The sequence below is a fragment of the Paramormyrops kingsleyae genome, chromosome 4 (assembly GCF_048594095.1).
Source record: "Paramormyrops kingsleyae isolate MSU_618 chromosome 4, PKINGS_0.4, whole genome shotgun sequence".
Taxonomy (NCBI): domain Eukaryota; kingdom Metazoa; phylum Chordata; class Actinopteri; order Osteoglossiformes; family Mormyridae; genus Paramormyrops; species Paramormyrops kingsleyae.
The window spans coordinates 20092460-20114588 of NC_132800.1; the positions used below are offsets into that span (position 1 = coordinate 20092460).

Sequence of the window (22129 nt, forward strand, 5' to 3'; positions counted from 1 at the left end):
GTGTGCGGACAATGCGGGGTGTTTGTGGACTTGCTGATGATCGAGGCCTGCTGTTAAAAGTATGACGGTGCCTGGCATTCCGGACTTTTTTGGATCTGTGCTCGGAGTTTTTTTTTTTTTTTATATAAGTTTTTTTTTACTGGCATTGTTTGTGCATTTGTGTTAATAAAGAGATTTTAAAGTCAAGTCTCTTTCTTTCTCTCTCTCTCCTCTCTTTCCTCATCTCTCTCTCTGTCTGTCTTTCTGCCGTGCGGCTTGAACAATAACTGACCAGTAGTTGGGATAGTGGTGCGTCTGGAAGTCTCCCCAAAGGGAACCGGCCTACCTTCCTCTTCGCATTTCTGATTTTTTTCTGAATGTCAAAAACAATTAAACAAAAACTCGTTGGTAGGGAAATGTTAAGGATCTAAAACCCCTTAAGGCACTAAAACGAACAGTCCTTCAGTGCAGTAAAAACAAAGGTACTGTAACCCCACCCCTTTCAGGGGGACCCGTGGTGATCTCACCAGTCTGTAGCTGCTGGAAGCCTGGTGAAGTGACCAGATAAATATAGGCCTGGATGTCTAAGTACCCGGAAGAACGGGAGCAGGGCCTCAGCCTGGTAACCACACTAACCGTGTGCTGGGAGGGGTAATTGAGGTTAATTGGCTGGGTGTGGAGGTCACGTTGTTGTTCCCTGCTCTAATGAAAGAGGACAATATGGCGATTATAGAGCATCCCTGGCCTACTTCCTGCTTCCAGCATCAGTCTGAGGTTGTGATGTATGTCCTGCTCTGCCCTGGCTCTTCCTATTCAACTCAGGCCCTCGATTCCAAATCCAGGCCTTGTTTTCAGTTCTCCCAGGTAGTTAGTTTAATAATTACTGATTCTGATTGGTGGGAGGCTGCACACCTGGCTCACGGGTAAAGGAAGGCTGGAAAAGCAGCAGTGGTCGGACCTTGAGGACCGTGATTTGTATAGCCCTGGATTATACTCTCCCTCTTATGAGTCCCTCAGCGGATCTCTGGGCTTCTAATCTGTCCAGGACCTTCAAGGGCTGTCTGATGATTTGATTCTGCATGGTCACTGACCAAGATAGCCGGTTGAGGTCCCATGTTAGATTGTATGCTTTCCGAATCACCTGTGTTTGTGGCCTGAATTTCAAACGTCCCTGGGAGACTGAAGTAAGAAATGCAACGGCCGATCTCTGGCATTAGTGCAAAGCCATATGTGGTCTGTTTGCTCTGATGACTGGACGTCCACCCAAACCATGGGAGCCTGCATGAGGTAACGCTAAGGGCAGGAAGTACCGGCTGGCTGCTGGATTCATTCCTTTGTGGGATGCCCAGCATTTTTTGGCTGAGATGTTGGACAGTTATCGGTATGCATGTGTGTACTCAGAAATAAAAATAGGCCAAAATAGGAAATGTAGAGAACAGAAGAAGGCAATTACGTGAGTCAGTGTAGCATGTAATTAAATCTCAATGGAGGTATTTTTGGCTGTTTTTGAGAACCTGAGCAGACCTGAGTGGCTGGGGATGATTGCTCTTGGGTTGACATGCTATAAAGGGGGGATGGTAAGTGTCAAGTGTGTGTACACAGCAGCATTGTAATCCTTTTGCCCATAGCGTGCTAATTCCTCTGACTAAAGGAAGCTCAAGGAGGAAGAGAATGGCAGGATTACTGGAGAGTGAGCTGGCTGGGCGCTGAGAGATAGAGGGACCGTCTGAGAGGTGTGATGAAGGGAGGAGGGGTGGAGATGAGAGAGCCTGAGAAAAAAATGTGATGGATGTTTGGTTTGAACCCACACACCCAGAAAAAAGCAGGTCTTCCCTCTGTCGCTCTGATGGCTTCTAGTCGTCTTGGTCCGTAAGGCCGAGCGAGACGTTCAGGTTTCCTCAGCTCTCCAGATGGGGGTAGTGTTTTGGATGAAGGGTCCACTGAGACATCGCTCTGCGTGAAACGCCTGGTGGTCTGCAGTGTGACCGCAGTGAGTGATACTCAGGTGTGCGCCCTCTAGTGACATGATATAGAATGACAGGCAAGGGAGCGACAATCCTGCAGAGCCTGTGTATGGAGATGCTATCTGATGTCTGCATCTTCTGCAAGGCTTTGCATAGCCCTGTAAAGGCTCCATCCCCTACTGCTGCTGCTTCTGCCTTATAATTACTAGCGTTTGATGGTAATTTCTCAGCAAATTTTATAGCATTTGTTACAATGTTTTGTCGTTGAGGTTTCTCTATGGAAGAATGTCGATTGACCCATGGAAGCCCCTCCCCACAGTCCCGCATTTAACATGTGACCTCTCCGTTTGCCTGCACAGAACAATGGACCTGAGTCTGAGTGATGCTTTGAACAGCAAGCTGCCCCCACAGTCAGAAAGCCTGGTGCAGAGAGATTTCATCGCGACTCTGGAGGCTCAGAGCTATGAAGACAAGGTCGGAGAGACTGTGGGCAAGACTGAATACTCCCCCCTACGAGACATGGACGGGAAAGGAGATGGTGAGTAGATGATGCACCAGTTAGCCTGACTTCTCTGCGTCTTTTCTGAATTTTTCAGGCTTGTGTGTTAGCTCTGCAGTGTGCATTACACGCAGCTGCCATATCTATAACAGGCGTCGTATTCCAACTATCAAAATGGTCCTTTTTCTGTTCATCAGCAGCATTTTAGCTGCAGTTATCGTCTTTTGCACTTTAACTGCTGCTTCCGCCTCATTTATTCCAACCTTGTCCTGCCTCTGTCAGGATTTTAAAGCTCAAATCACTTGGGTAACTGTGTGCTTGGCTCTGTATACCGGGGGTGACACTTAGTGATACTGAGCACCTTTCTTGCCGTCCAGAAAGCAGCGGGTCGCTCCCGGTGGAAAATCAGAGGGGTTGATTTGGAGAGAGGGCAGGCTGGGATGAGCGGCTGGTCCTGACTGCCAGAACACGTGACACCACCATCCTACAGCGGGCCTCCTCTCCCCCCTTCTCTAATGCGGCGATTAGCTTCTGTCAGCCACGCCGGGCCTCCGCTCTGTTATTTATATCCCCGGCGTGGGATGCCACTTCTGCACAGTCTTTCTCGTGTGTTTGCAGTGTAAGGATTATAGCCGGAGCGTCCACCCTTTTTTGGGGGAAACGTCCCAGTCCATCGAGTGGTACCAGCATTCATTAACACCGGGATCCGGTCGTGGTCTGGACCATGGCGTCCTTAGGAATGATCCTTGATCCTTAGGAGTGACCCTTGAACTGTTATGTAATGACGGGATATCGAGGTTAATTTTCGTAGCATTGCTAACCTGTGAATTTAATTGCGAGAGTTTGGGTGGAGTCACAGTCTGCCTGCGGGGGCAGAGTTGAGCGACAGTAATTGTGCGGTATTGACTTCCTGCACCTGCACTCACCCCTCCCTCCTGGCTGTTTGTCTGCATCACTGTCCTCTGTTCCTGATCGTAGCAGCTGCACTGGTTACACCCTCCTCAGGTATTTCTGTCAGCAGTTCCACTCTGCAGGCATTTCAGGATTTTTTTGGGCCTCATCTATAAATACATGTCAGAAGAGTGTTACAAAGAACCATGGCCGCTCAAAAAAGGTGTTTTATGTGGGCCACGTGCACCGGACTCTGCACCTACATGCTTCTCTCACGGAGGGGGGGGGGGGGACAGCTTACTGCCTCGGCGCCCCCTCTCAGCGAATGGGCTGACTGGCCCTGCCCCTGGGGCATCTTCCCTGCTTTGCATCGCTTCACGTTCACAGAGATACCACCTCATGAGGGCACCATTGTGCTCCACACTGAATGTGTTTCTGAATTCTCTGAAGATGAATCATTATTATTTATTTATATATAGATGGGTGTTTCTCTGCATCACGTGTTAATCTGCAGGAATCTGAGAGGGATACTACAGTAGGAATTAAAATGGTAAACGGAGAGCTCGTTTCGCAAGAATTATGTGGAAAAACTGGAACCAGGCTTGTGAGAGTGAGCATGCATACCGGCCGGGGCTGTGGTCTGATTCTTTGGGTGTGTGCTGTAGGTAGATACAAGCCTACAATTCACCTTTCAGAACTAATGGAAGGTTCATGTTTGGAAACCCACAATGGGTGGGACTTCCTGTCAGTCTGCGTGACACCGATAGGCTTAATACAACAGAAGACTGTATTAAGCCTGTCGGTGTTGATTGTCATTGTCATTGATAGACGACTGCAGGATTCTCCCATCCACCCTGGGGTCCGAAGCTGGGCCTCTGCCATACGTTTACGGTCTCGGTCCCCTTTCTCCTGGTCTCCTGATCGCTGGATGATGATGTTGTCCTCTTACCTCTCTGCTGGCCCACCTTCCCCTTTCACTACCCCCTGCCATCTCCACACGTTTTCGCTCCCTGCTTCCTGTCTCCCCGACATGGAGTAATGCTGATCAGGGGCATCTTCTGACATCACCAGCACTTCCTACGTGGGGCCACGTTACCATCCGGCTTAGCTGTCTTCGCTATTATTTCTCACGTTTTCTGCAATAAAAATTGCACAGTAGTGCTATCTTAGGCATCATGGATCTGATACCGAATATTCCAGATAAGTCTCAGTTTCCTCCTTCTTGGAAGGTCAGGGTTTCCGGCGTTTTCTTTAACCTTGAACATGAGCTATAAACATTTATTTAAAAACCGCAGTAACGTATGGAGAAACTCGCATGCATGCAGTTTGAATAATTGATGGACCTTATACTCACAGGATCGTGCAGCTGCATCACTTCCCGTCCCTTAATATTGTACCTCCCCCCTGCATGTAAGTGCTTGTTAATTCCCCTGAAGAGTGTCTCACTGAGCCGTACCCCCCCCCCCTTAACAGGCACACTTCCTGTGGTCATCGCCATTGTTCAACCATGCCATTTTTTTAATATCCCTCCTTTGTCATCACCAGTGGCACTTTCACTGGTGTTGGCACAAGAAAAGCCTTCAACTTTATTTTTTGGACAGTTTTATTTTGCAGTTCAGATGGGCAGATATGTTAATTCGCACAAGGAATTTGCTTGCGCCCAGTGACTCTCAAGCTTTACAGACAACAAACAGATAATGAAAATATCATTTACAGGCAATGCACAATATACATGCAATATACAGATTATATACAAGACAATATACTTTAAGTGCAAACAACAATAACGAGTGTCACATATGGGAATGAGATTGTGGTTTATGAGCATTGTACAATGCGATCTTATTGTACAGATTTATAAGGGTGAGGCAGATGTGAGGCTGGGTGTAAAACAGTAGTATCCTCGGCACAGCAGATGATGCTGGTCAGGTGTGTATGAGGGCGATGGCATGAGGGAAGAATGAAAAACTGCTCCCTACCGTAATTCACATGTGTAGATGTCAAATATTCTGATGTTTGTCTGTTTTATTCCTGTTTACGCCATGCATCCCTAACTTCAGTGACTGGTTTTGACCTCAGCATAACACCCGGTTAGCTCAGTCTTCCTCGCTATTGAAGTGGCTCTGGAGAAGGATTTGGCTCCCCCTGCTGGCTGACACTTACAATAGGGGGATTACACACACAAACCACACACACATATACATATATATGTAATTTGTGTGTGTGTGTGTGTGAGAGAGAGAGAGACACACACACACCACACACACAATATCTACTGTCAAGCCACAAGCAGGTTTTAGAAATTGCTGGTGTCCCAGAAATTCTGAGAACATTTTAATGCAGGATCCTCTGGACTCCTGCCCTGGATTTGATTAAATGCTTTTATTTATTACAGAAATAAATGGTAATATAATAAAACCGATTAACTACCCTAGAGGAAAAATCGACATTTTAGACCATGAAATTGTATAATTTGTATCTGTCTTCAAACTGATTTTAAAAATTTGAGAAAATCCATCCATCCATCCATCCATTTGGGTTCAAGTCACGGGGGCAGCAGTCTAAGCAGAGATGCCTAGGCCTCCCTCTCCCCAGCCTCCTTCTCCAGCTCCTTACTTAAACTCCTCCACTTGGGGCAGTATTTGATCCTAATTGAAGGTGCTGATTCTCATCCCCGCCACTTCACACTAAGCTGCAAAGCACCCCAGCACATGCCGGACAGCAGGACAAAGGTGCAGTACTGAGGAGCTCAGCACTCACCGGAAACGAGTCTGATGCAGTACTGAGGAGCTCAGCACTCACCGGGAACGAGTCTGATGCAGTACTGAGGAGCTCAGCACTCACCGGGAACGAGTCTGATGCAGTACTGAGGGGCTCAGCACTCACCGGGAGCGAGTCTGATGCAGTACTGAGGAGCTCGGCACTCACCGGGAACGAGTCTGATGCAGTACTGAGGAGCTCAGCACTCACCGGGAACGAGTCTGATGCAGTACTGAGGGGCTCGGCACTCACCGGGAGCGAGTCTGATGCAGTACTGAGGAGCTCGGCACTCACCGGGAACGAGTCTGATGCAGTACTGAGGAGCTCAGCGTTCACCGGGAACGAGTCTGATGCAGTACTGAGGGGCTCAGCACTCACCGGGAACGAGTCTGATGCAGTACTGAGGAGCTCAGCGCTCACCGGAAACGAGTCTGATGCAGTACTGAGGGGCTCAGCACTCACCGGGAGCGAGTCTGATGCAGTACTGAGGGGCTCAGCACTCACCGGGAACGAGTCTGATGCAGTACTGAGGAGCTCAGCGTTCACCGGGAACGAGTCTGATGCAGTACTGAGGAGCTCAGCGTTCACCGGGAACGAGTCTGATGCAGTACTGAGGAGCTCAGCACTCACCGGAAATGAGTCTGACTTACTGCCGGCAATACGAAGCAAACATACAGTGACCCGATGGCCCATAACAGCAGGCTTGGTACCCCATAATCCCAAAGTACCCCCCATATATCACCCCCCACCCCCAGAGGGATCCAGTCATATGTCTTTTCCACCAAGTCCACAAAACACATATAAAGTAGTTAGGCAAACTTCATTAAACTCTCCTATAACCTTGTGAGGGTAAAAAGCTGGTCCAGTGTTTTATGGCCAGGACAAAATCCACATTGTTCCCGCTGGATCCCAGGTTTAACCAGCGGTCAGATCCTCCTCTCCAGAACCCCGGCATAAACATTCCCAAGGAGGCTGAGAAGTGTGGTCCCCCTTAAACTGGAACGCGTGCTGATCCCCATTATTGAAGATTGGCATTCTGGGGTGGTGGTCCCAGTCTCCATGCAGTGTTGACGAGGCCTGTCAGCCTCTACAGCCCAACAACATCCAGAGCCTCCAGGGACTCGTGGTAAATCTCCTCCAGCCCCAGCGTCTTACCGCTGGGGAGTGGCCTCAGGCTTGGCGATGGCCTGCTTTTTCCCAGGAGGACGTGTCAGCAGGCTTTCAGAAGGTCCTAGAAGTGCTCCTTCCACCGCCTGACCTCAATTGAGGATATAGTCAGTGACGCTCCATCCCTGCTGTAAACAGGATGAACAAACCCTCCTTCCTCCTCCTCAGTTGCCTGACAATTTGCCAGGATCTCTTCAATGCCATTCTAAACTCTTTTTTCCATGGTCTCGCCACACTCCTCCTGCACTTTTCACGACCTGCCAGTGCTACATTCTGCTCGACCTGCTGGTACCTGTCAGCTGAGTCCCTCAAGTCCACCAAGGCCCCTGCCTATGACTGCAGGCCAATTCACAAAGCGCCCTCTACTGTAAGCCTTCTTGGATAAAAACGCCAATTGAATATCGATGAGATACATGAACATCATTCACATCGGGGGTCATGGTGCAAAAAAGAAATCAATTTAATATCAATTTTTAAACATAAAAAATATAAATGGCATTTTTCAAACATGAACATTAAAACGTACAAAGGAATACAAGTTACCACCTAATTGGTGTTTGAAGATTCTGCAAATCGTCATGTAAGTGGAATGTGCAATAAATGAATAAGTATATAATCACACCCACACATCATGACATGGACTCACAGCATTCAGGTAGAAACACATATATTAAATTTCCAGAATATCCATCCAGTCAGTAGAAATTGCTAGTTGGTGAGTGAAGGGCGAGTATGGATTAGACAGGGCTGTCTGGGGAATGCAAAGCCGTCGTTTCTACCAGCAAAATCTAGTTTAAATATATTTTTATTTAATAGACACTCTTGTCGAAAATGATTAACAGGCGACGCAAATGGCTGGCAAGGTGTTGACTGGGCATTAGTGCAGCTAGGCTGAGCTTCCAGTGAATGTCCAGTTACAAGTGCAAATAGTAGAGCTACACAATATCGTTCAGAAAAACAAGAACCTGATATGGATATATGGAGACCAGAAGTGCAACATTACTTCTTTACTTCAAGGCTTCATGTTCGCTTAGAATTCCCTTCGGATCCCCATGAAACAGATTCAGAACAAAAGTGTCCCCCTGGTCTAATGAATCTCCATTTCTGCTGCGACATGCAGCGGTAACATCAGGATTTGGCGTAAACATCATGACTGATCCCAGCCTGCCTTGTGTCAGCAGTCCCGGCTGCTGCTGGTGGTGTAATGGTGTTGGGAATTCTGGGCACACATTGCCCCCCCCCCCCCATGCCAATTCCGCATCGTTTAAATGCCACAGCCACTCCGAGGATGTTGCTGACCGTGTGCATCCCATTATGGTCACAATTAAATCATCAAATGGCTGCTTCCAGCAAGATAATGGGCCCTGTCATAAAACACAAGTCAACATGGAGTTCATTGTCACCTCAGTGGTCCCCCCAGTTACGTGATCTGAATCCCGTACTATATGCTGGAATATGGGTGACTCTCAGCCAGAATGTACAGCCAAGTAATCTGTGACGCACTCAGAGTCAGCATAGACCCGAGATGCTATGTCTGTGGCCAATATTTGTATACCCAATATAACATTGCAGTGTGTCTCTGCTTGTACAAGTCAGGCTCCATCTGTAGCTTTCACTCGTTTATCCAAAGTGACTTACACTAGAGCGAAGAGTTATAATTTACACATATTCCCTGGGATTTGAACCCACAACCTCCGTGCTATTAGCACACCGCTCTACTTGCTGAGCTACAGGAGCATGCATGCTGGGGCGTTTGCTTCTTTCCTGGAATGTACTCCTGCGGCATTTGCCCTCCTTTTCATTTTTTCCTTCCACCTCCACCTGAGTTCACGCTGGGCTTTATTAATAGGGATTTAACACCGTGATACGGGGTCAGTTTCTCCCGCTGCGTATGCGGGCAGCTTACACCAATGGCACCCAGGACCCTTCCTGCTGCGCAGCCTCTCCCGAGCTGGGGAGGTTGGGGTTGGGGGGGCTCCTTGCCTGGGTACCGTGCCACACACTCCTCTTTTAAAGCTTACTGATGCCCCCCTTTTCTGTGCTGGTTTTCAGCTCAGGACCCTCCCAGCCTTTGCCAAAGCAGTCAATGGGCTTAATCATTAGGAGATCCCGGTGCTTTGCCAGTTTCATTCACCTCACTTTATTGCACTTCTATAAATAAATCTTGGCAATAATTGATCGGAGTGGATGTTGATCTGAGTACATGGAATAGTGAAAATGTGCAGAGTTCTGCCCTGTGTAGCAGCAGACAGGCTCGTGCTGAGATGTTTTCAGTTGTGCTAAGTGCTAAACTGGCTTTTCCACCAGTCTTCCTGCTTTCTCATCTGTTAAGCAATAAGGAAACTCTGCAGTAAGATATCGAGTCTAGTTTTAAAAAAACTCGTCGGAGAGCCTGATGGCCAGACTTGGCTGTGACCTGATGTCCCCAAAAGTGTGGCAGAGTGACAGGCTGGGAGCTGGCTTTCGATTGGCAGGTTTGACTTCCAGATCCTCCTGTTGTAGCAGGATTGACTATATGCTGGGTAAAGACAAAACTGGTCTGGCATATTTTTCTGGGGGTGGGGGTGGGGGGGGCAGTGCAACCCAGCACTGTCACTGCCACACCGTCACACTCACTGCGAATGCCAATAATGTTAAATAATATAATGGAATATCACTGGGACCTGGTGCTATTCAGCATGGAAGCCAAGGTCCAGAGTACTTTCGCTGTGCATATTTTATGTAAATAAGTCTTTAACTATAACCAGCCAGTTCTTTCTTTAATCTCCCCATGCAGCTGTTGAAGGTTATTCACTGAATAATAATACATTTTCCTTTAACCAGCGACAAAAACTAAGTCCTGGTGTGTGAAGGTTTATACAGCCTGTATTAAAAATGTGTGCGATCAGTATGTCGAAGGAGAAAAGCTTCACCTCGGCTTGGTAAACAGTTGTGCACAAAGGGCTCTGTTTTCCCCAGAGACTCTTGACTCTAAATATTCATGCATGTTTGGTCCTAGTCAGAGGCAATGAATACAAAATTTATAATGGATTTTCGCTCTGCCTGTCAAACATAGTGTTTTTAAAGTGACAGATTCGCTTCTGAATTGTTTGTAAATGCAGACTTTTATGCTTTTATTCCCCTTCGCTCTTCTACCAAAGACCCCATAGATGGAGCCAGCCAGCCACACACACGCACAGATATGCACAGCCCTGATTGGCTGGGAGGCAGTGAGGAGATCACCCTCACAGCCATTGGCTGCCTTGTCTCTGTCAGCAGTTGTTTCTGTCTGTGTACGATTGCGTGTTTTCCTGCTTGCATTTGTGTGTTTGTCTTTCTGTTTCTTTCCATGGCGTGGGTCAGCCACTCGGTCACGCATCACACATTCATATAATTTCATAATATAAATCTAAAATCTATTTGCCAAATGGCTCGATTTAATGTGCGCTTAATAACTGAAAAGGTATCAGCCTTCAAGAAAATAAAACAAACATTGCAAATCATTATATCTTTAACAATGTTTTAAAATGAAATGAGCCAAACAACAGTGATTCCTCGCCTGCCCCCAGCTTCCCAGTGAGGCTGAATGGTTTGCTTTTTAGCTGTGAATTCTGGGATTCTGTGTAATGCCACAAATGCAGCTCCTGTGCTGTTCACAGCCAGGAAGGAATAGTATTAGTTTCTAATAAAAATCTTTTGGAAAGCCCTAATCTTGACATATCATTGAAATATATCGATATAGACAATGTTGTGCCATTCTATACCTCGTTTTGAAAAAATATCGATGTACTTTAACAATCTGATACAGGCTACTGTTAAGTATTAGCTTTAGCAATGTGTTTTTTTTCCTCCTGTGCTTTTCAGATAGATTGCCTGCCCCCCCGGGTCCTCGCTGCATTAAATGATATTGCTGGCATTAATGGCTCGAGCCCTGCAGGGATTGGTCACTCTAGCTTCTTGTTTGCACGACTCACATGGGGACCAGGATGAGGCGCTGGCAGACTATGGAACTCGGGTCATCGGACAGAAGTTTCCAGATGCTACACACTTGTGCTCTCCTTTAGGGTCTGATACGGAGATGGCTTTAAATGCGACTATCTAAACAGCTTCTGTTATTGGCACGATTTACTTAAACATTCATACAACTGCATCTGTTGCTGTCGGAAATGTTCTTATTTACAGTATATAGAAGGGATTACCTACACCAATTCATTGGCAACAAAACAACAAGGAATATTAGCAAACAAGTGACTTTATCTTACATGATGATTGAACGTTTTGAATGGTTAAATGTGATTAATCACTGTCCTTTTCAGACATAATGAGACAAATATATAGATATACACAGCTGAGAGTGAAGCTTGGCCTTCGAGCAAGGCTAGTTATGCACGCTGACTGGCTACCAAAGTACTGCAGATGGAATTTGCTGAAAGGGGAGGCCAGCAACCAGAAATCAGTATAAACTTTGTCATAGAATATTCGAAAAATCATCTTGCACCCCACAGTTTTAAAATTACTCACCTCTACAAAGATCTACGGAATAAGATCAGATAGCTGATCTGTGTTTACAAGATGGCGGCTGCAGGTTCTGTTTTCACTCTCGGCTGCCCTCTGTTGGTGCAGTTGCAATTTTGGCTCTGATCAAGTGATCATTTTTAGATTTTCATTAAGGTGGATTGGGGCTAAAACCGTGTATTCCCTGAAGGGCGGGGGGAATAAAGTAATGCAGTATGATTTGATTTGCCTTCACTAAGCTCTTGGCTAAGTCCTAGTCTGGGTCTAATTCTTCATCACTGTCATGCACCTCAGCAGTGGAAATTTAGCCTGCACTGCTGCTATACAAAGCTAACAAGGCTAATTTAATTGTACTCCGTGGCCTTTGGGGAATATGTATGGCTTTACCACCAGTCCGACCGCCACCGTCCCTGCTGCTGCCACATATGCTTTGGCGTGTGAATCAATAACTCGAAGAACATTTGACAGGTCTTGTTGAAGCTTTGCACAGGCATTGTATGGGTGAGGAACTAAAAGAAGAAATTTTGAGGCAGATCACCTTAAAACTGAAGTAGTGCTACACAATGATAACAAAAAGGACACAGGTCCATCCATTACTTCTAGAAATAGTGCAAGTTGGGGAGTGATGGATGAATATAGCTTAGCCAGACCAAATGATAGAGCTGTGCGGGCAATGCAGTGCTGTCGTTTATGACAGCACCGAATCTAGTTTATCTTGTTTCTATGGCAACTAACAAAATAAACAGTATAGGCTATTATCATTATTCTTTGATACTAAAAATGGCAGAGGTGAATTACAAATCAGAAATACAGCAGTGATTATTTTAGTGGTGAGTCATTATTAATGCTCTACTGCACACAGATTTGCAAGCATGTTGGGGTGAATTGCCAATCTGAGACTGAATTAAGCTAATTATGGCTTGCATAGCATAGGTAGCATTGTCACACACCTCCAGGACTGGGGATGTGATTGTGACCATGTGTTACCGGGCACCTCTTCTGATTCTGAATGGTGGCGTGTCTGTATTATGGAGGAATTGTATACTCCAGTTCAGTGTTGGCTATTCCGGTCCTCGGGGACTCACAGACTTTACACATTTTTGCTTCCTCCCAGGAAGCTGGGAGGGAGCGAAAAAACATGGACTGTCTGGTAGGGAGCTTGGAGGGAACAAATGCATGGACCGACTGTGTGTCCCCAAAGACTGGATTGGGAAACATTGCTCTTGTTTTAGTGTAAGCACAGTGCTTAGGCATGACCTCCTTAGACTACAGTGTCTTTTATTAAGCCTTCCACATTGAAAGCTTTGAGGGACCAGTATGGCAGCTGGATGGGGCAAGAGAGAGAACATCTGACAGTGTCAGCAGTGACATCAGGCTTGAGGTTGAAAGTCAAACTCACTAATGAGCGGCTGGATAAGGCAGTGAAGCCGGCGCTCAGCCAGAAAGCGAGAGCCAGAAAACGGTTCAGAAATTTGAAAAGCATGGATTCCCGTCCCAAAGGGTACGAAGCCCCAGATTCAAGGTACCCCTGGCCAAGAGCAAAACATCAAGCGGAAGGGACCAGCAGCCCATCTCAACCATCCGCCCATTAGCTGCCTGCATCTTCTGTGAAATAACGTGTGAAACAAGAATGCAGTGATACAGTAACTTCCCAAACCTGAAAAGCACAGTCTGGAAACTGTTTGGATTTCACTGGTAATTATTATTGTGGGGACCAACGTGGCCTTAACCGAAATCAGCATTTTATTGCGTGATGTCATTTAGGTTTTATGTTATGATTAATGCACATAAGCCTTTGTTAATTGTCTAGTGTCAGTCATCTCATATTATAATTTCACTCAACAATTTACAGAAGTTTTTGTTGTTACTGTACTCCTGGAATTTCTGTCCTGTGGGTAACTAAGTAAATAAAAAAGTGTTGTTATATATTATTGTCTCCTCATCATTTTTGTGCCAAGACAGCAGTAGGCTAACGATAGAAGTTTCACCTTTCACAGTTGGTTGCACATAACAAGCTGACTGCCTGTAGTAGAATTAATATTTGAATTTAATTGAATGGTAAACCTGTTATATCATATCCATGTAGTTTCCCAGCCCTAGTTCAGGTCTAAAAGCTCATTTTCTCTTGTCATTACTGCACTCATCTAGAAGGAATCATTGAGGGAAGCATTTATGTTGATCATTTTGTCAATTTTATTAAGCAATCAGCCTTTCATTTTTGTCTCCTTTGTGATCGAGGTGCAAAGTGACTTATTCGCCGCGCTCCTTGTCTTTGAAAAGTCAGTCCTTCGCTCCTTATTTAATTTTACACTTTATTTTGTACCATCCTAAATAGGCAGGACCGTTGGCAATATCTATGCATGACAATGTGTCTTTGGGATTGCAGAGTTCCCTCAGACTGGGATGCTGGTGAATATGGATGTAGGAGTAGTTCCACATCAAGTGGCAAAGCCACCCGGCGTGCCCCAGCCTCCGACGACCACGCTGCCACCGTCCCCCAAGCCCCTGATGCAGCCCCAGAGCATGCAGGTCACCCCTGGAGGTAAGCAGAGAGGGGGTCCGCACAGAAGGGACCTCAGCATCCGGCATGGGGGGGTTGGTTGTTGCTTTCCTACTCAAACATCTATGCCCAACAGTCTACTTTCTTGTGTTATATGATTTCACAGGCCAGAGTTGCTGTTATTTAAAGTAGGTTAACTTGGATTAAGTCTCCTCGAGAGTCCTGAGAGTGCTCAGGACTGTTGTAATTTTAATACAGCCCTAAATCCTTTGACTTGTATGACATGACATTAAGAATTCCAGCTAGTCTGCTCGTAGATCCGAGCAGTCTGCCATGTCCTCACACGACGAGTCGTCTTTGTGTGTCATGAGGAATCAACGGGAACTGGCTGTTGACTCCTGATAGTTTTATGTTTAGGAAAATCCCCAAATCTTCCAGAAACTGTGAGGTTGAGACATTGTAGAAGATTAAGGGATTTCACCAATGATGGCTTACTGTTATGTCCACTTGGGGAGGGGGGGGGGGGTATTCATTGCTTCTAACTTGTAGCTCATTGAGACATTTCTAGTAATTAAACCATGCACAGTTAATGCAGGTCACACTACTTTCTTAGCATTTCCAGCTTTGTGACTGATCTGCATATTTTTGAGATTGAGCATTTTAAGCAGGTCTTCCATAAGCAGGGCAGCCATAGAGTTTCACTCTCATTGGTCCACGGACAGGAAGTAGCGTGTGACCAAGCCTTCAAATGGAAAATGCATCTCTGCAGCATTCTTCCATGCCCACACTCACCACGGATTTTAACAAAAAGTTAAAGCAAGACATTTTATTTCTCTTGATCCTCGTTGGACACATGTGTTGGTTCCATTTCGTGGTTGACCCACATTATGAAGAATGTTTATTCTGGGTGGTTAGGCAGCCGTTTTTGAGAATGTTAGCAGGGCAAACTCCATTTAAGCACCTTAGTATTTTTAGGGAACAGCAGCTTGCTGACCTCCACTAAATATTCATTGGTGTCCCTTTATAAAGCTGTTGCTTTGTAATGGGTGGACTGTGTTACATTTGCTTGCTCACTGAATTTGCATCAGAGTAATTTGGACCACAGGGAGATTCAATGAGTCTATTTAGATGGAGGCAGCAATTCTGCTCACCTCATAAAGGAGGATTCATGTATGGCCAAGAAGGTAAACTGGCTGTTTTGGCTCCTGTTCCAAATATAACAGGGCTCAATCTAATGTAATACTTTGAAAATATCTTAAACAATCTGTTTTTGCCTGCGAATGGCTGGATGTATGCACATGAATCGGGCAAATGGCCACTGGTCAGTGTTGCCAGAGGCTACATAGAAAATACTGCATGTTGTTAAACCGCATGCATGATGATGTGACAGGACATTCAAGTATTTATAGCCCTGAATCAAAAAATGTCAGTATTGTAAATTATTTAAAACCAAGTATGCTTTGGACTACCAAGGAAAAGTGATGTGTCCTTGGGTGATAATGGCAGCGAGTATGCTTTTGTTAAATGCTGATTCTCTACCAGTTTATACCCTCTTATATCCAAGATAGCCCATCTCTGTACAGTCTTAACCAAACTGTGACATGCAAGGGTCCTGAGCCCCTTGTTCTCCACAGAGCCAGATCACATTCCTTGTCCTGAGCCCCTTGTTCTCCACAGAGCCAGATTAAGTTCTTTGTCCTGAGCCCCTTGTTCTCCACAGAGCCAGATCACATTTCTTGTCCTGAGCCCCTTGTTCTCCACAGAGCCAGATTAAGTTCTTTGTCCTGAGCCCCTTGTTCTCCACAGAGCCAGATCACATTTCTTGTCCTAAGCCCCTTGTTCTCTATAGAGCCAGATTAAGTTCCTTGTCCTGAGCCCCTTGTTCTCCACAGAGCCAGATTAAGTTCCTTGTCCTGAGCCCCTTGTTCTCCACAGAGCCAGATCACATTTCTTGTCCTGAGCCCCTTGTTCTCCACAGAGCCAGATTAAGTTCCTTGTCCTGAGCCCCTTGTTCTCCACAGAGCCAGATTAAGTTCTTTGTCCTGAGCCCCTTGTTCTCCACAGAGCCAGATCACATTTCTTGTCCTGAGCCCCTTGTTCTCCACAGAGCCAGATTAAGTTCTTTGTCCTGAGCCCCTTGTTCTCCACAGAGCCAGATCACATTTCTTGTTCTAAGCCCCTTGTTCTCTATAGAGCCAGATTAAGTTCCTTGTCCTGAGCCCCTTGTTCTCCACAGAGCCAGATTAAGTTCCTTGTCCTGAGCCCCTTGTTCTCCACAGAGCCAGATTAAGTTCCTTGTCCTGAGCCCCTTGTTCTCCACAGATCCAGATTAAGTTCCTTGTCCTGAGCCCCTTGTTCTCCACAGAGCCAGATTAAGTTCCTTGTCCTGAGCCCCTTGTTCTCCACAGAGCCAGATTAAATTCTTTGTCCTGAGCCCCTTGTTCTGCACAGAGCCAGATCACATTTCTTGTCCTAAGCCCCTTGTTCTTTATAGAGCCAGATCACATTTCTTGTCCTGAGCCCCTTGTTCTCCACAGAGCCAGATTAAGTTCTTTGTCCTGAGCCCCTTGTTCTCCACAGAGCCAGATCACATTTCTTGTCCTAAGCCCCTTGTTCTCTATAGAGCCAGATTAAGTTCCTTGTCCTGAGCCCCTTGTTCTCCACAGAGCCAGATTAAGTTCTTTGTCCTGAGCCCCTTGTTCTCCACAGAGCCAGATCACATTTCTTGTCCTAAACCCCTTGTTCTCTATAGAGCCAGATTAAGTTCCTTGTCCTGAGCCCCTTGTTCTCGACAGAGCCAGATTAAGTTCCTTGTCCTGAGCCCCTTGTTCTCGACAGAGCCAGATTAAGTTCCTTGTCCTGAGCCCCTTGTTCTCCACAGAGCCAGATTAAGTTCCTTGTCCTGAGCCCCTTGTTCTCCACAGAGCCAGATTAAGTTCCTTGTCCTGAGCCCCTTGTTCTCCACAGATCCAGATTAAGTTCCTTGTCCTGAGCCCCTTGTTCTCGACAGAGCCAGATTAAGTTCCTTGTCCTGAGCCCCTTGTTCTCCACAGAGCCAGATTAAGTTCCTTGTCCTGAGCCCCTTGTTCTCCACAGAGCCAGATTATATCCTTTTTCCTCAGTGCCACCTTGACCACAGAGCCAGATTACAGTTAATTAATAGGGACCAGTGGCCATTGTGCTACTGCTTGATTCCTTTGAGGAAAAGGATGAATCTGTGTCGGTTGTTTTTGATATCGCTATAAGTGGCTTGGTAATTATGGGCCAGTCGGGGGCCGGCAGGTAGCGTAATGTGCTCTTGGATTTAAGTCAGCCGCTTACACTCCGCATTGCAGGCTCCTAGAGCAAGAGCTGCTGGGCCGCCTCAGTAGGCCAGCGCATGCACAGCGAAGGGCCCAGCTAAATAGGCCATCTTTGCCCCAGTTTTTCTGCATTCATTGCAGCTGTAAGCTACTGAGGTACAGGGACTTCTCATTCCTTGATCCCTCAGGTGTAATTATGCTGATATTTCCATCAAAGGAGTAGCATAATAGGGAGAATATCTCTGCTGATGATTTGCGCTAACCGAAATGCTACGTTGTTTTATTTATATTTGGCCTCCAGTGAGCCTGCGTCCCTGTTTCTGTGCCGTGCCCGTGGCAGCTTGCCCTCAGCATTCCTGCAGACTCGCCTCGTGCCTCTTCTGCGTTATCAGCCAGAGGAAAAAGGCTCTTTAATGCCGTTTTCTGCCGTACTTGTCATTAACTCTCACACCAAACACAATTTAAACGCTTTGCCGCCTCGTCTCTGTGACCAATCGATGTCTGTACCTCTTAAAGTGCCTCAAAAAAAAATGATGCTTTTGTGTTTTTGACTTCCCGATGAGCTGTATTCCTTATTTGTTGTTTGATCTCCCTGAGGACCATAGTGAAAAGTGTGCATATATCTCTAATGTGAGCATAAAGGTCTTTGCTTTAAATCTCAGTCAGTGGTTCTTAGCCCTCTTTTAACTGGCAGACGGCCTCATGTGCAGGGTGACAGGCTCTTTTTGCTTTGCTTTAAAGCCTCAGTATTGACTGGGGAATTCAGAGTGTGTAGGATCAAGAAATAATTGCTCCAAGTAGCTTATTTTAGACTCTTTGGTAGACTGAAGACCCTCCATGTGGTAGTGGCCCATCAGAACCAGGGGTGAGACACATTGATGTAACATGCAGGTAAGGTGAATACAATGTAACCGTCTCTCCATCTCTACACATGAGGACTGACAGGAGCATCGCTGGATGGTGTGGGTCAGCCGACGGCCGACCTGTCCCTCAGCCCCTCAACAGAGAGTTCCCCGGGATCCTACCAAGAGAACGTCCTGACCAGAGAGGACAGGGAGGGGGACAGGAAGCAGCAGAGGAAGAAGAAGAAGAGGAGACCCAAGGAGGAGATATGTGATGTTGGGGAGGATTGGGGTCCAGAGCAGTGGAACCAGGGAGAAGACACCTTTCCATTTGATAGCCCAGACCAGTCCCCACTGAGAGGAGCAGGGTGGCAGTGTGAGGAGGGGGGTAGAGGTGGGGTCAGGGTTAAGAAGGGCAAAATCAGAAAGAAGATTCCAGATGTGTGGGATATTTTTCCGGAGTCTTCTTTACCCTCTGCAGCCACTGTTCCCAAGACAGATCCTGCAGGGCTCACCTTGAACTCCAGTCTTCAGACCATGGAGAGCCCCAGCCATGTCGCCATGGAAACCTTGGACACTGTTCTGCTGAACGCAGAGGAGGAGCTGTCGTCTGATACTACTCCTTCTCCTACCAAGGATCGACCTGGTTCCCACTCAGCAAATAAGGCAGCATCATCACCGAAACAGACCACCAATCAGGACAGTGTCTTCCCTGAATCCCCTCGCATAAATGCAGGTGAGCCTAGTCAGTTGAGGCACCAAGATGGCGACACGTTCCTTCTACTCTCTGGTGTTAGCACTGACACTATAGCTGACCCAGTTAAGCAGGGTTGCTATCACATCCCTGCAAGTCCTCAGCCTGAGAATGAAGCGAATGCCATTACAGCAGCCCCAGAGAACACCTCCAGTGTCCGCACTGTGAAACAGCCTCCCTCAGATACAGTCGCCTCAGAGAACACCTCCAGTGTCCGCACTGCGAAACAGCCTCCCTCAGATACAGTCGCCCCAGAGAACACCTCCAGTGTCGGCACTGTGAAACAGCCCCCCTCAGATACAGTCGCCCCAGAGAACACCTCCAGTGTCAGCACTGTGAAACAGCCTCCCTCAGATACAGTCGCCCCAGAGAACACCTCCAGTGTCAGCACTGTGAAACGGCCGCCCTCAGATATAGTCGCCCCAGAGAACACCTCCAGTGTCGGCACTGTGAAACAGCCCCCCTCAGATACAGTCGCCCCAGAGAACACCTCCAGTGTCAGCACTGTGAAACAGCCTCCCTCAGATACAGTCGCCCCAGAGAACACCTCCAGTGTCAGCACTGTGAAACGGCCACCCTCAGATATAGTCGCCTCAGAGAACACCTCCAGTGTCAGCACTGTGAAACCGCCCCCCTTAGATACAGTCGCCTCAGAGAACACCTCCAGTGTCAGCACTGTGAAACAGCCTCCCTCAGATACAGTCGCCCCAGAGAACACCTCCAGTGTCAGCACTGCGAAACAGCCTCCCTCAGTTACAGTCGCCCCAGAGAACACCTCCAGTGTCAGCACTGTGAAACAGCCCCCCTCAGATACAGTCGCCCCAGAGAACACCTCCAGTGTCAGCACTGTGAAACAGCCTCCCTCAGATACAGTCGCCCCAGAGAACACCTCCAGTGTCAGCACTGTGAAACAGCCCCCCTCAGATACAGTCGCCCCAGAGAACACCTCCAGTGTCAGCACTGTGAAACAGCCCCCCACAGATACAGTCGCCCCAGAGAACACCTCCAGTGTCAGCACTGTGAAACGGCCACCCTCAGATATAGTCGCCTCAGAGAACACCTCCAGTGTCAGCACTGTGAAACCGCCCCCCTTAGATACAGTCGCCTCAGAGAACACCTCCAGTGTCAGCACTGTGAAACAGCCTCCCTCAGATACAGTCGCCCCAGAGAACACCTCCAGTGTCAGCACTGCGAAACAGCCTCCCTCAGTTACAGTCGCCCCAGAGAACACCTCCAGTGTCAGCACTGTGAAACAGCCCCCCTCAGATACAGTCGCCCCAGAGAACACCTCCAGTGTCAGCACTGTGAAACAGCCTCCCTCAGATACAGTCGCCCCAGAGAACACCTCCAGTGTCAGCACTGTGAAACAGCCCCCCTCAGATACAGTCGCCCCAGAGAACACCTCCAGTGTCAGCACTGTGAAACAGCCCCCCACAGATACAGTCGCCCCAGAGAACACCTCCAGTGTCAGCACTGTGAAACAGCCCCCCACAGATACAGTCGCCCCAGAGAACACCTCCAGTGTCAGCACTGCGAAACAGCCTCCCTCAGTTACAGTCGCCCCAGAGAACACCTCCAGTGTCAGCACTGTGAAACAGCCTCCCTCAGATACAGTCGCCCCAGAGAACACCTCCAGTGTCAGCACTGTGAAACAGCCCCCCTCAGACGGCCCCGCTTTGATCTCCATGCCATCTCACCCTGCTGAGTCCCCAGTGTCTAGTCCTGTGGGCCCCCAGGCTCTGCCTGTCATGGAGGAAACAGGCCCCGTGTCCTCAGAAGTGCTCACTGCAGGTGTCACTGTAGATCCTAACAATGCACTGCCCTTATCTGGTCAGGTTGCTTTAGCTCCCAAAGACGATCCCTTCAAGATACCACAACACCAGGAGCCTCTTCTCACTAGTCTCCCAAGGCCAAGTAGCCCAGCCCTGACCAAAGATAATTCCCAGTCCACTCCCTCTCCTAAGAAGTCATCTAGAAAGAAGAGTTCCACCTCCCCAAAATCCCCAGGTCCAACCACCCCAGTCCCTACCCCTGCATCCTCCCTCCGGAGCCCCCCACTGGTCATTGCAGCCTCCACACCTGCCCCTGCCATACCTGTAGTGAGCTCAGGCCTGAACCCCTCAGCCCCGCCGTTTTTCCCTAGTTCTCTGGAGCACCATCAGTCCCAGCTCCAGGACTGTGACCAGAAGCAGGGCCAGGCCGCACCCTTTGTGCTGGAAGGTTGGTGACACCCTGCGAATCGCATGGTGTGGTGCAAGCGTGGGCCGGCGCTCTTGAAACCCTCAATTAACTTCTGCTGCGCTGCATCTATCTAGGAGAATGTGCCTGTGGATCTGGGGGTTTGCTTTTTCAGGCTTTGGAGTGGATCTGATTTTCTGCTGCCTTTTCCATAGTGCACTCCTGGCTTGGCAGTATATGATTAACCATGGTGTCGAAACAGACTAATCAAGATTTGACTCGGCTTTTTCAACTTAATGGCTTTTTTAAAGCTGTACTAAAGCGTTCATCGTCTTACTGTATAACCCCATACTGCTGATTCTTTCATCAAATGTGGGTAACATGGTTTAATCAGAATGAATACTGTTTATTCATTTGAAAACCATTATTTACAGCATGTAAAAATAATCTCTCTCGTTTCTTGTTCCATACCTTTCCCACCCCACCCCACCTTTTCTGCCACCGACGATGGATGATCAAAATAGGTAAGTTAGTCGATTTCCTTGCTGACAGTGTGGTTAGTGGCAGTAACCTTTGTCTGTGGGTTGGACATAGGTAGTGTCCAAAACTCTTAGGAATGCCGGATAAAGTGTAAATACACAAGGACATTTATTTATTTCATTATTGATTTTTTAAATCGAGTTTTATTTTCATTGATTTTTACTTTTCAGGACCTCTCATTACGTCTGTCGATAGTCTGCGTTTGTAAAACGTTTGTCAAGATAAATGATGACTCCTGCTGCAAACTGTATTTACCTTC

At 47.4% G+C, this 22129-nt stretch overlaps 1 protein-coding gene across 24 annotated transcripts in view; it reads left to right on the forward strand.

The window, feature by feature from the left end:
• LOC111859613 (uncharacterized) overlaps nucleotides 1-22129 on the forward strand; it is an 80731-nt gene that overhangs the window by 13942 nt on the left and 44660 nt on the right. For 8 of the 24 annotated variants that reach the window (XM_023842435.2, XM_023842434.2, XM_023842438.2 and 5 more), the window contains exons 2-4: nucleotides 2303-2481; nucleotides 14141-14296; nucleotides 18493-21372. In XM_023842435.2, the coding sequence (XP_023698203.2) occupies nucleotides 2307-2481; nucleotides 14141-14296; nucleotides 18493-21372 (3211 nt within the window). In that variant the 5' untranslated portion in view covers nucleotides 2303-2306. The remainder of the gene's footprint in view (nucleotides 1-2302; nucleotides 2482-14140; nucleotides 14297-18492; nucleotides 21373-22129) is intronic. The other 16 variants (XM_072710813.1, XM_072710805.1, XM_072710808.1 and 13 more) reach the window with 16 other exon arrangements.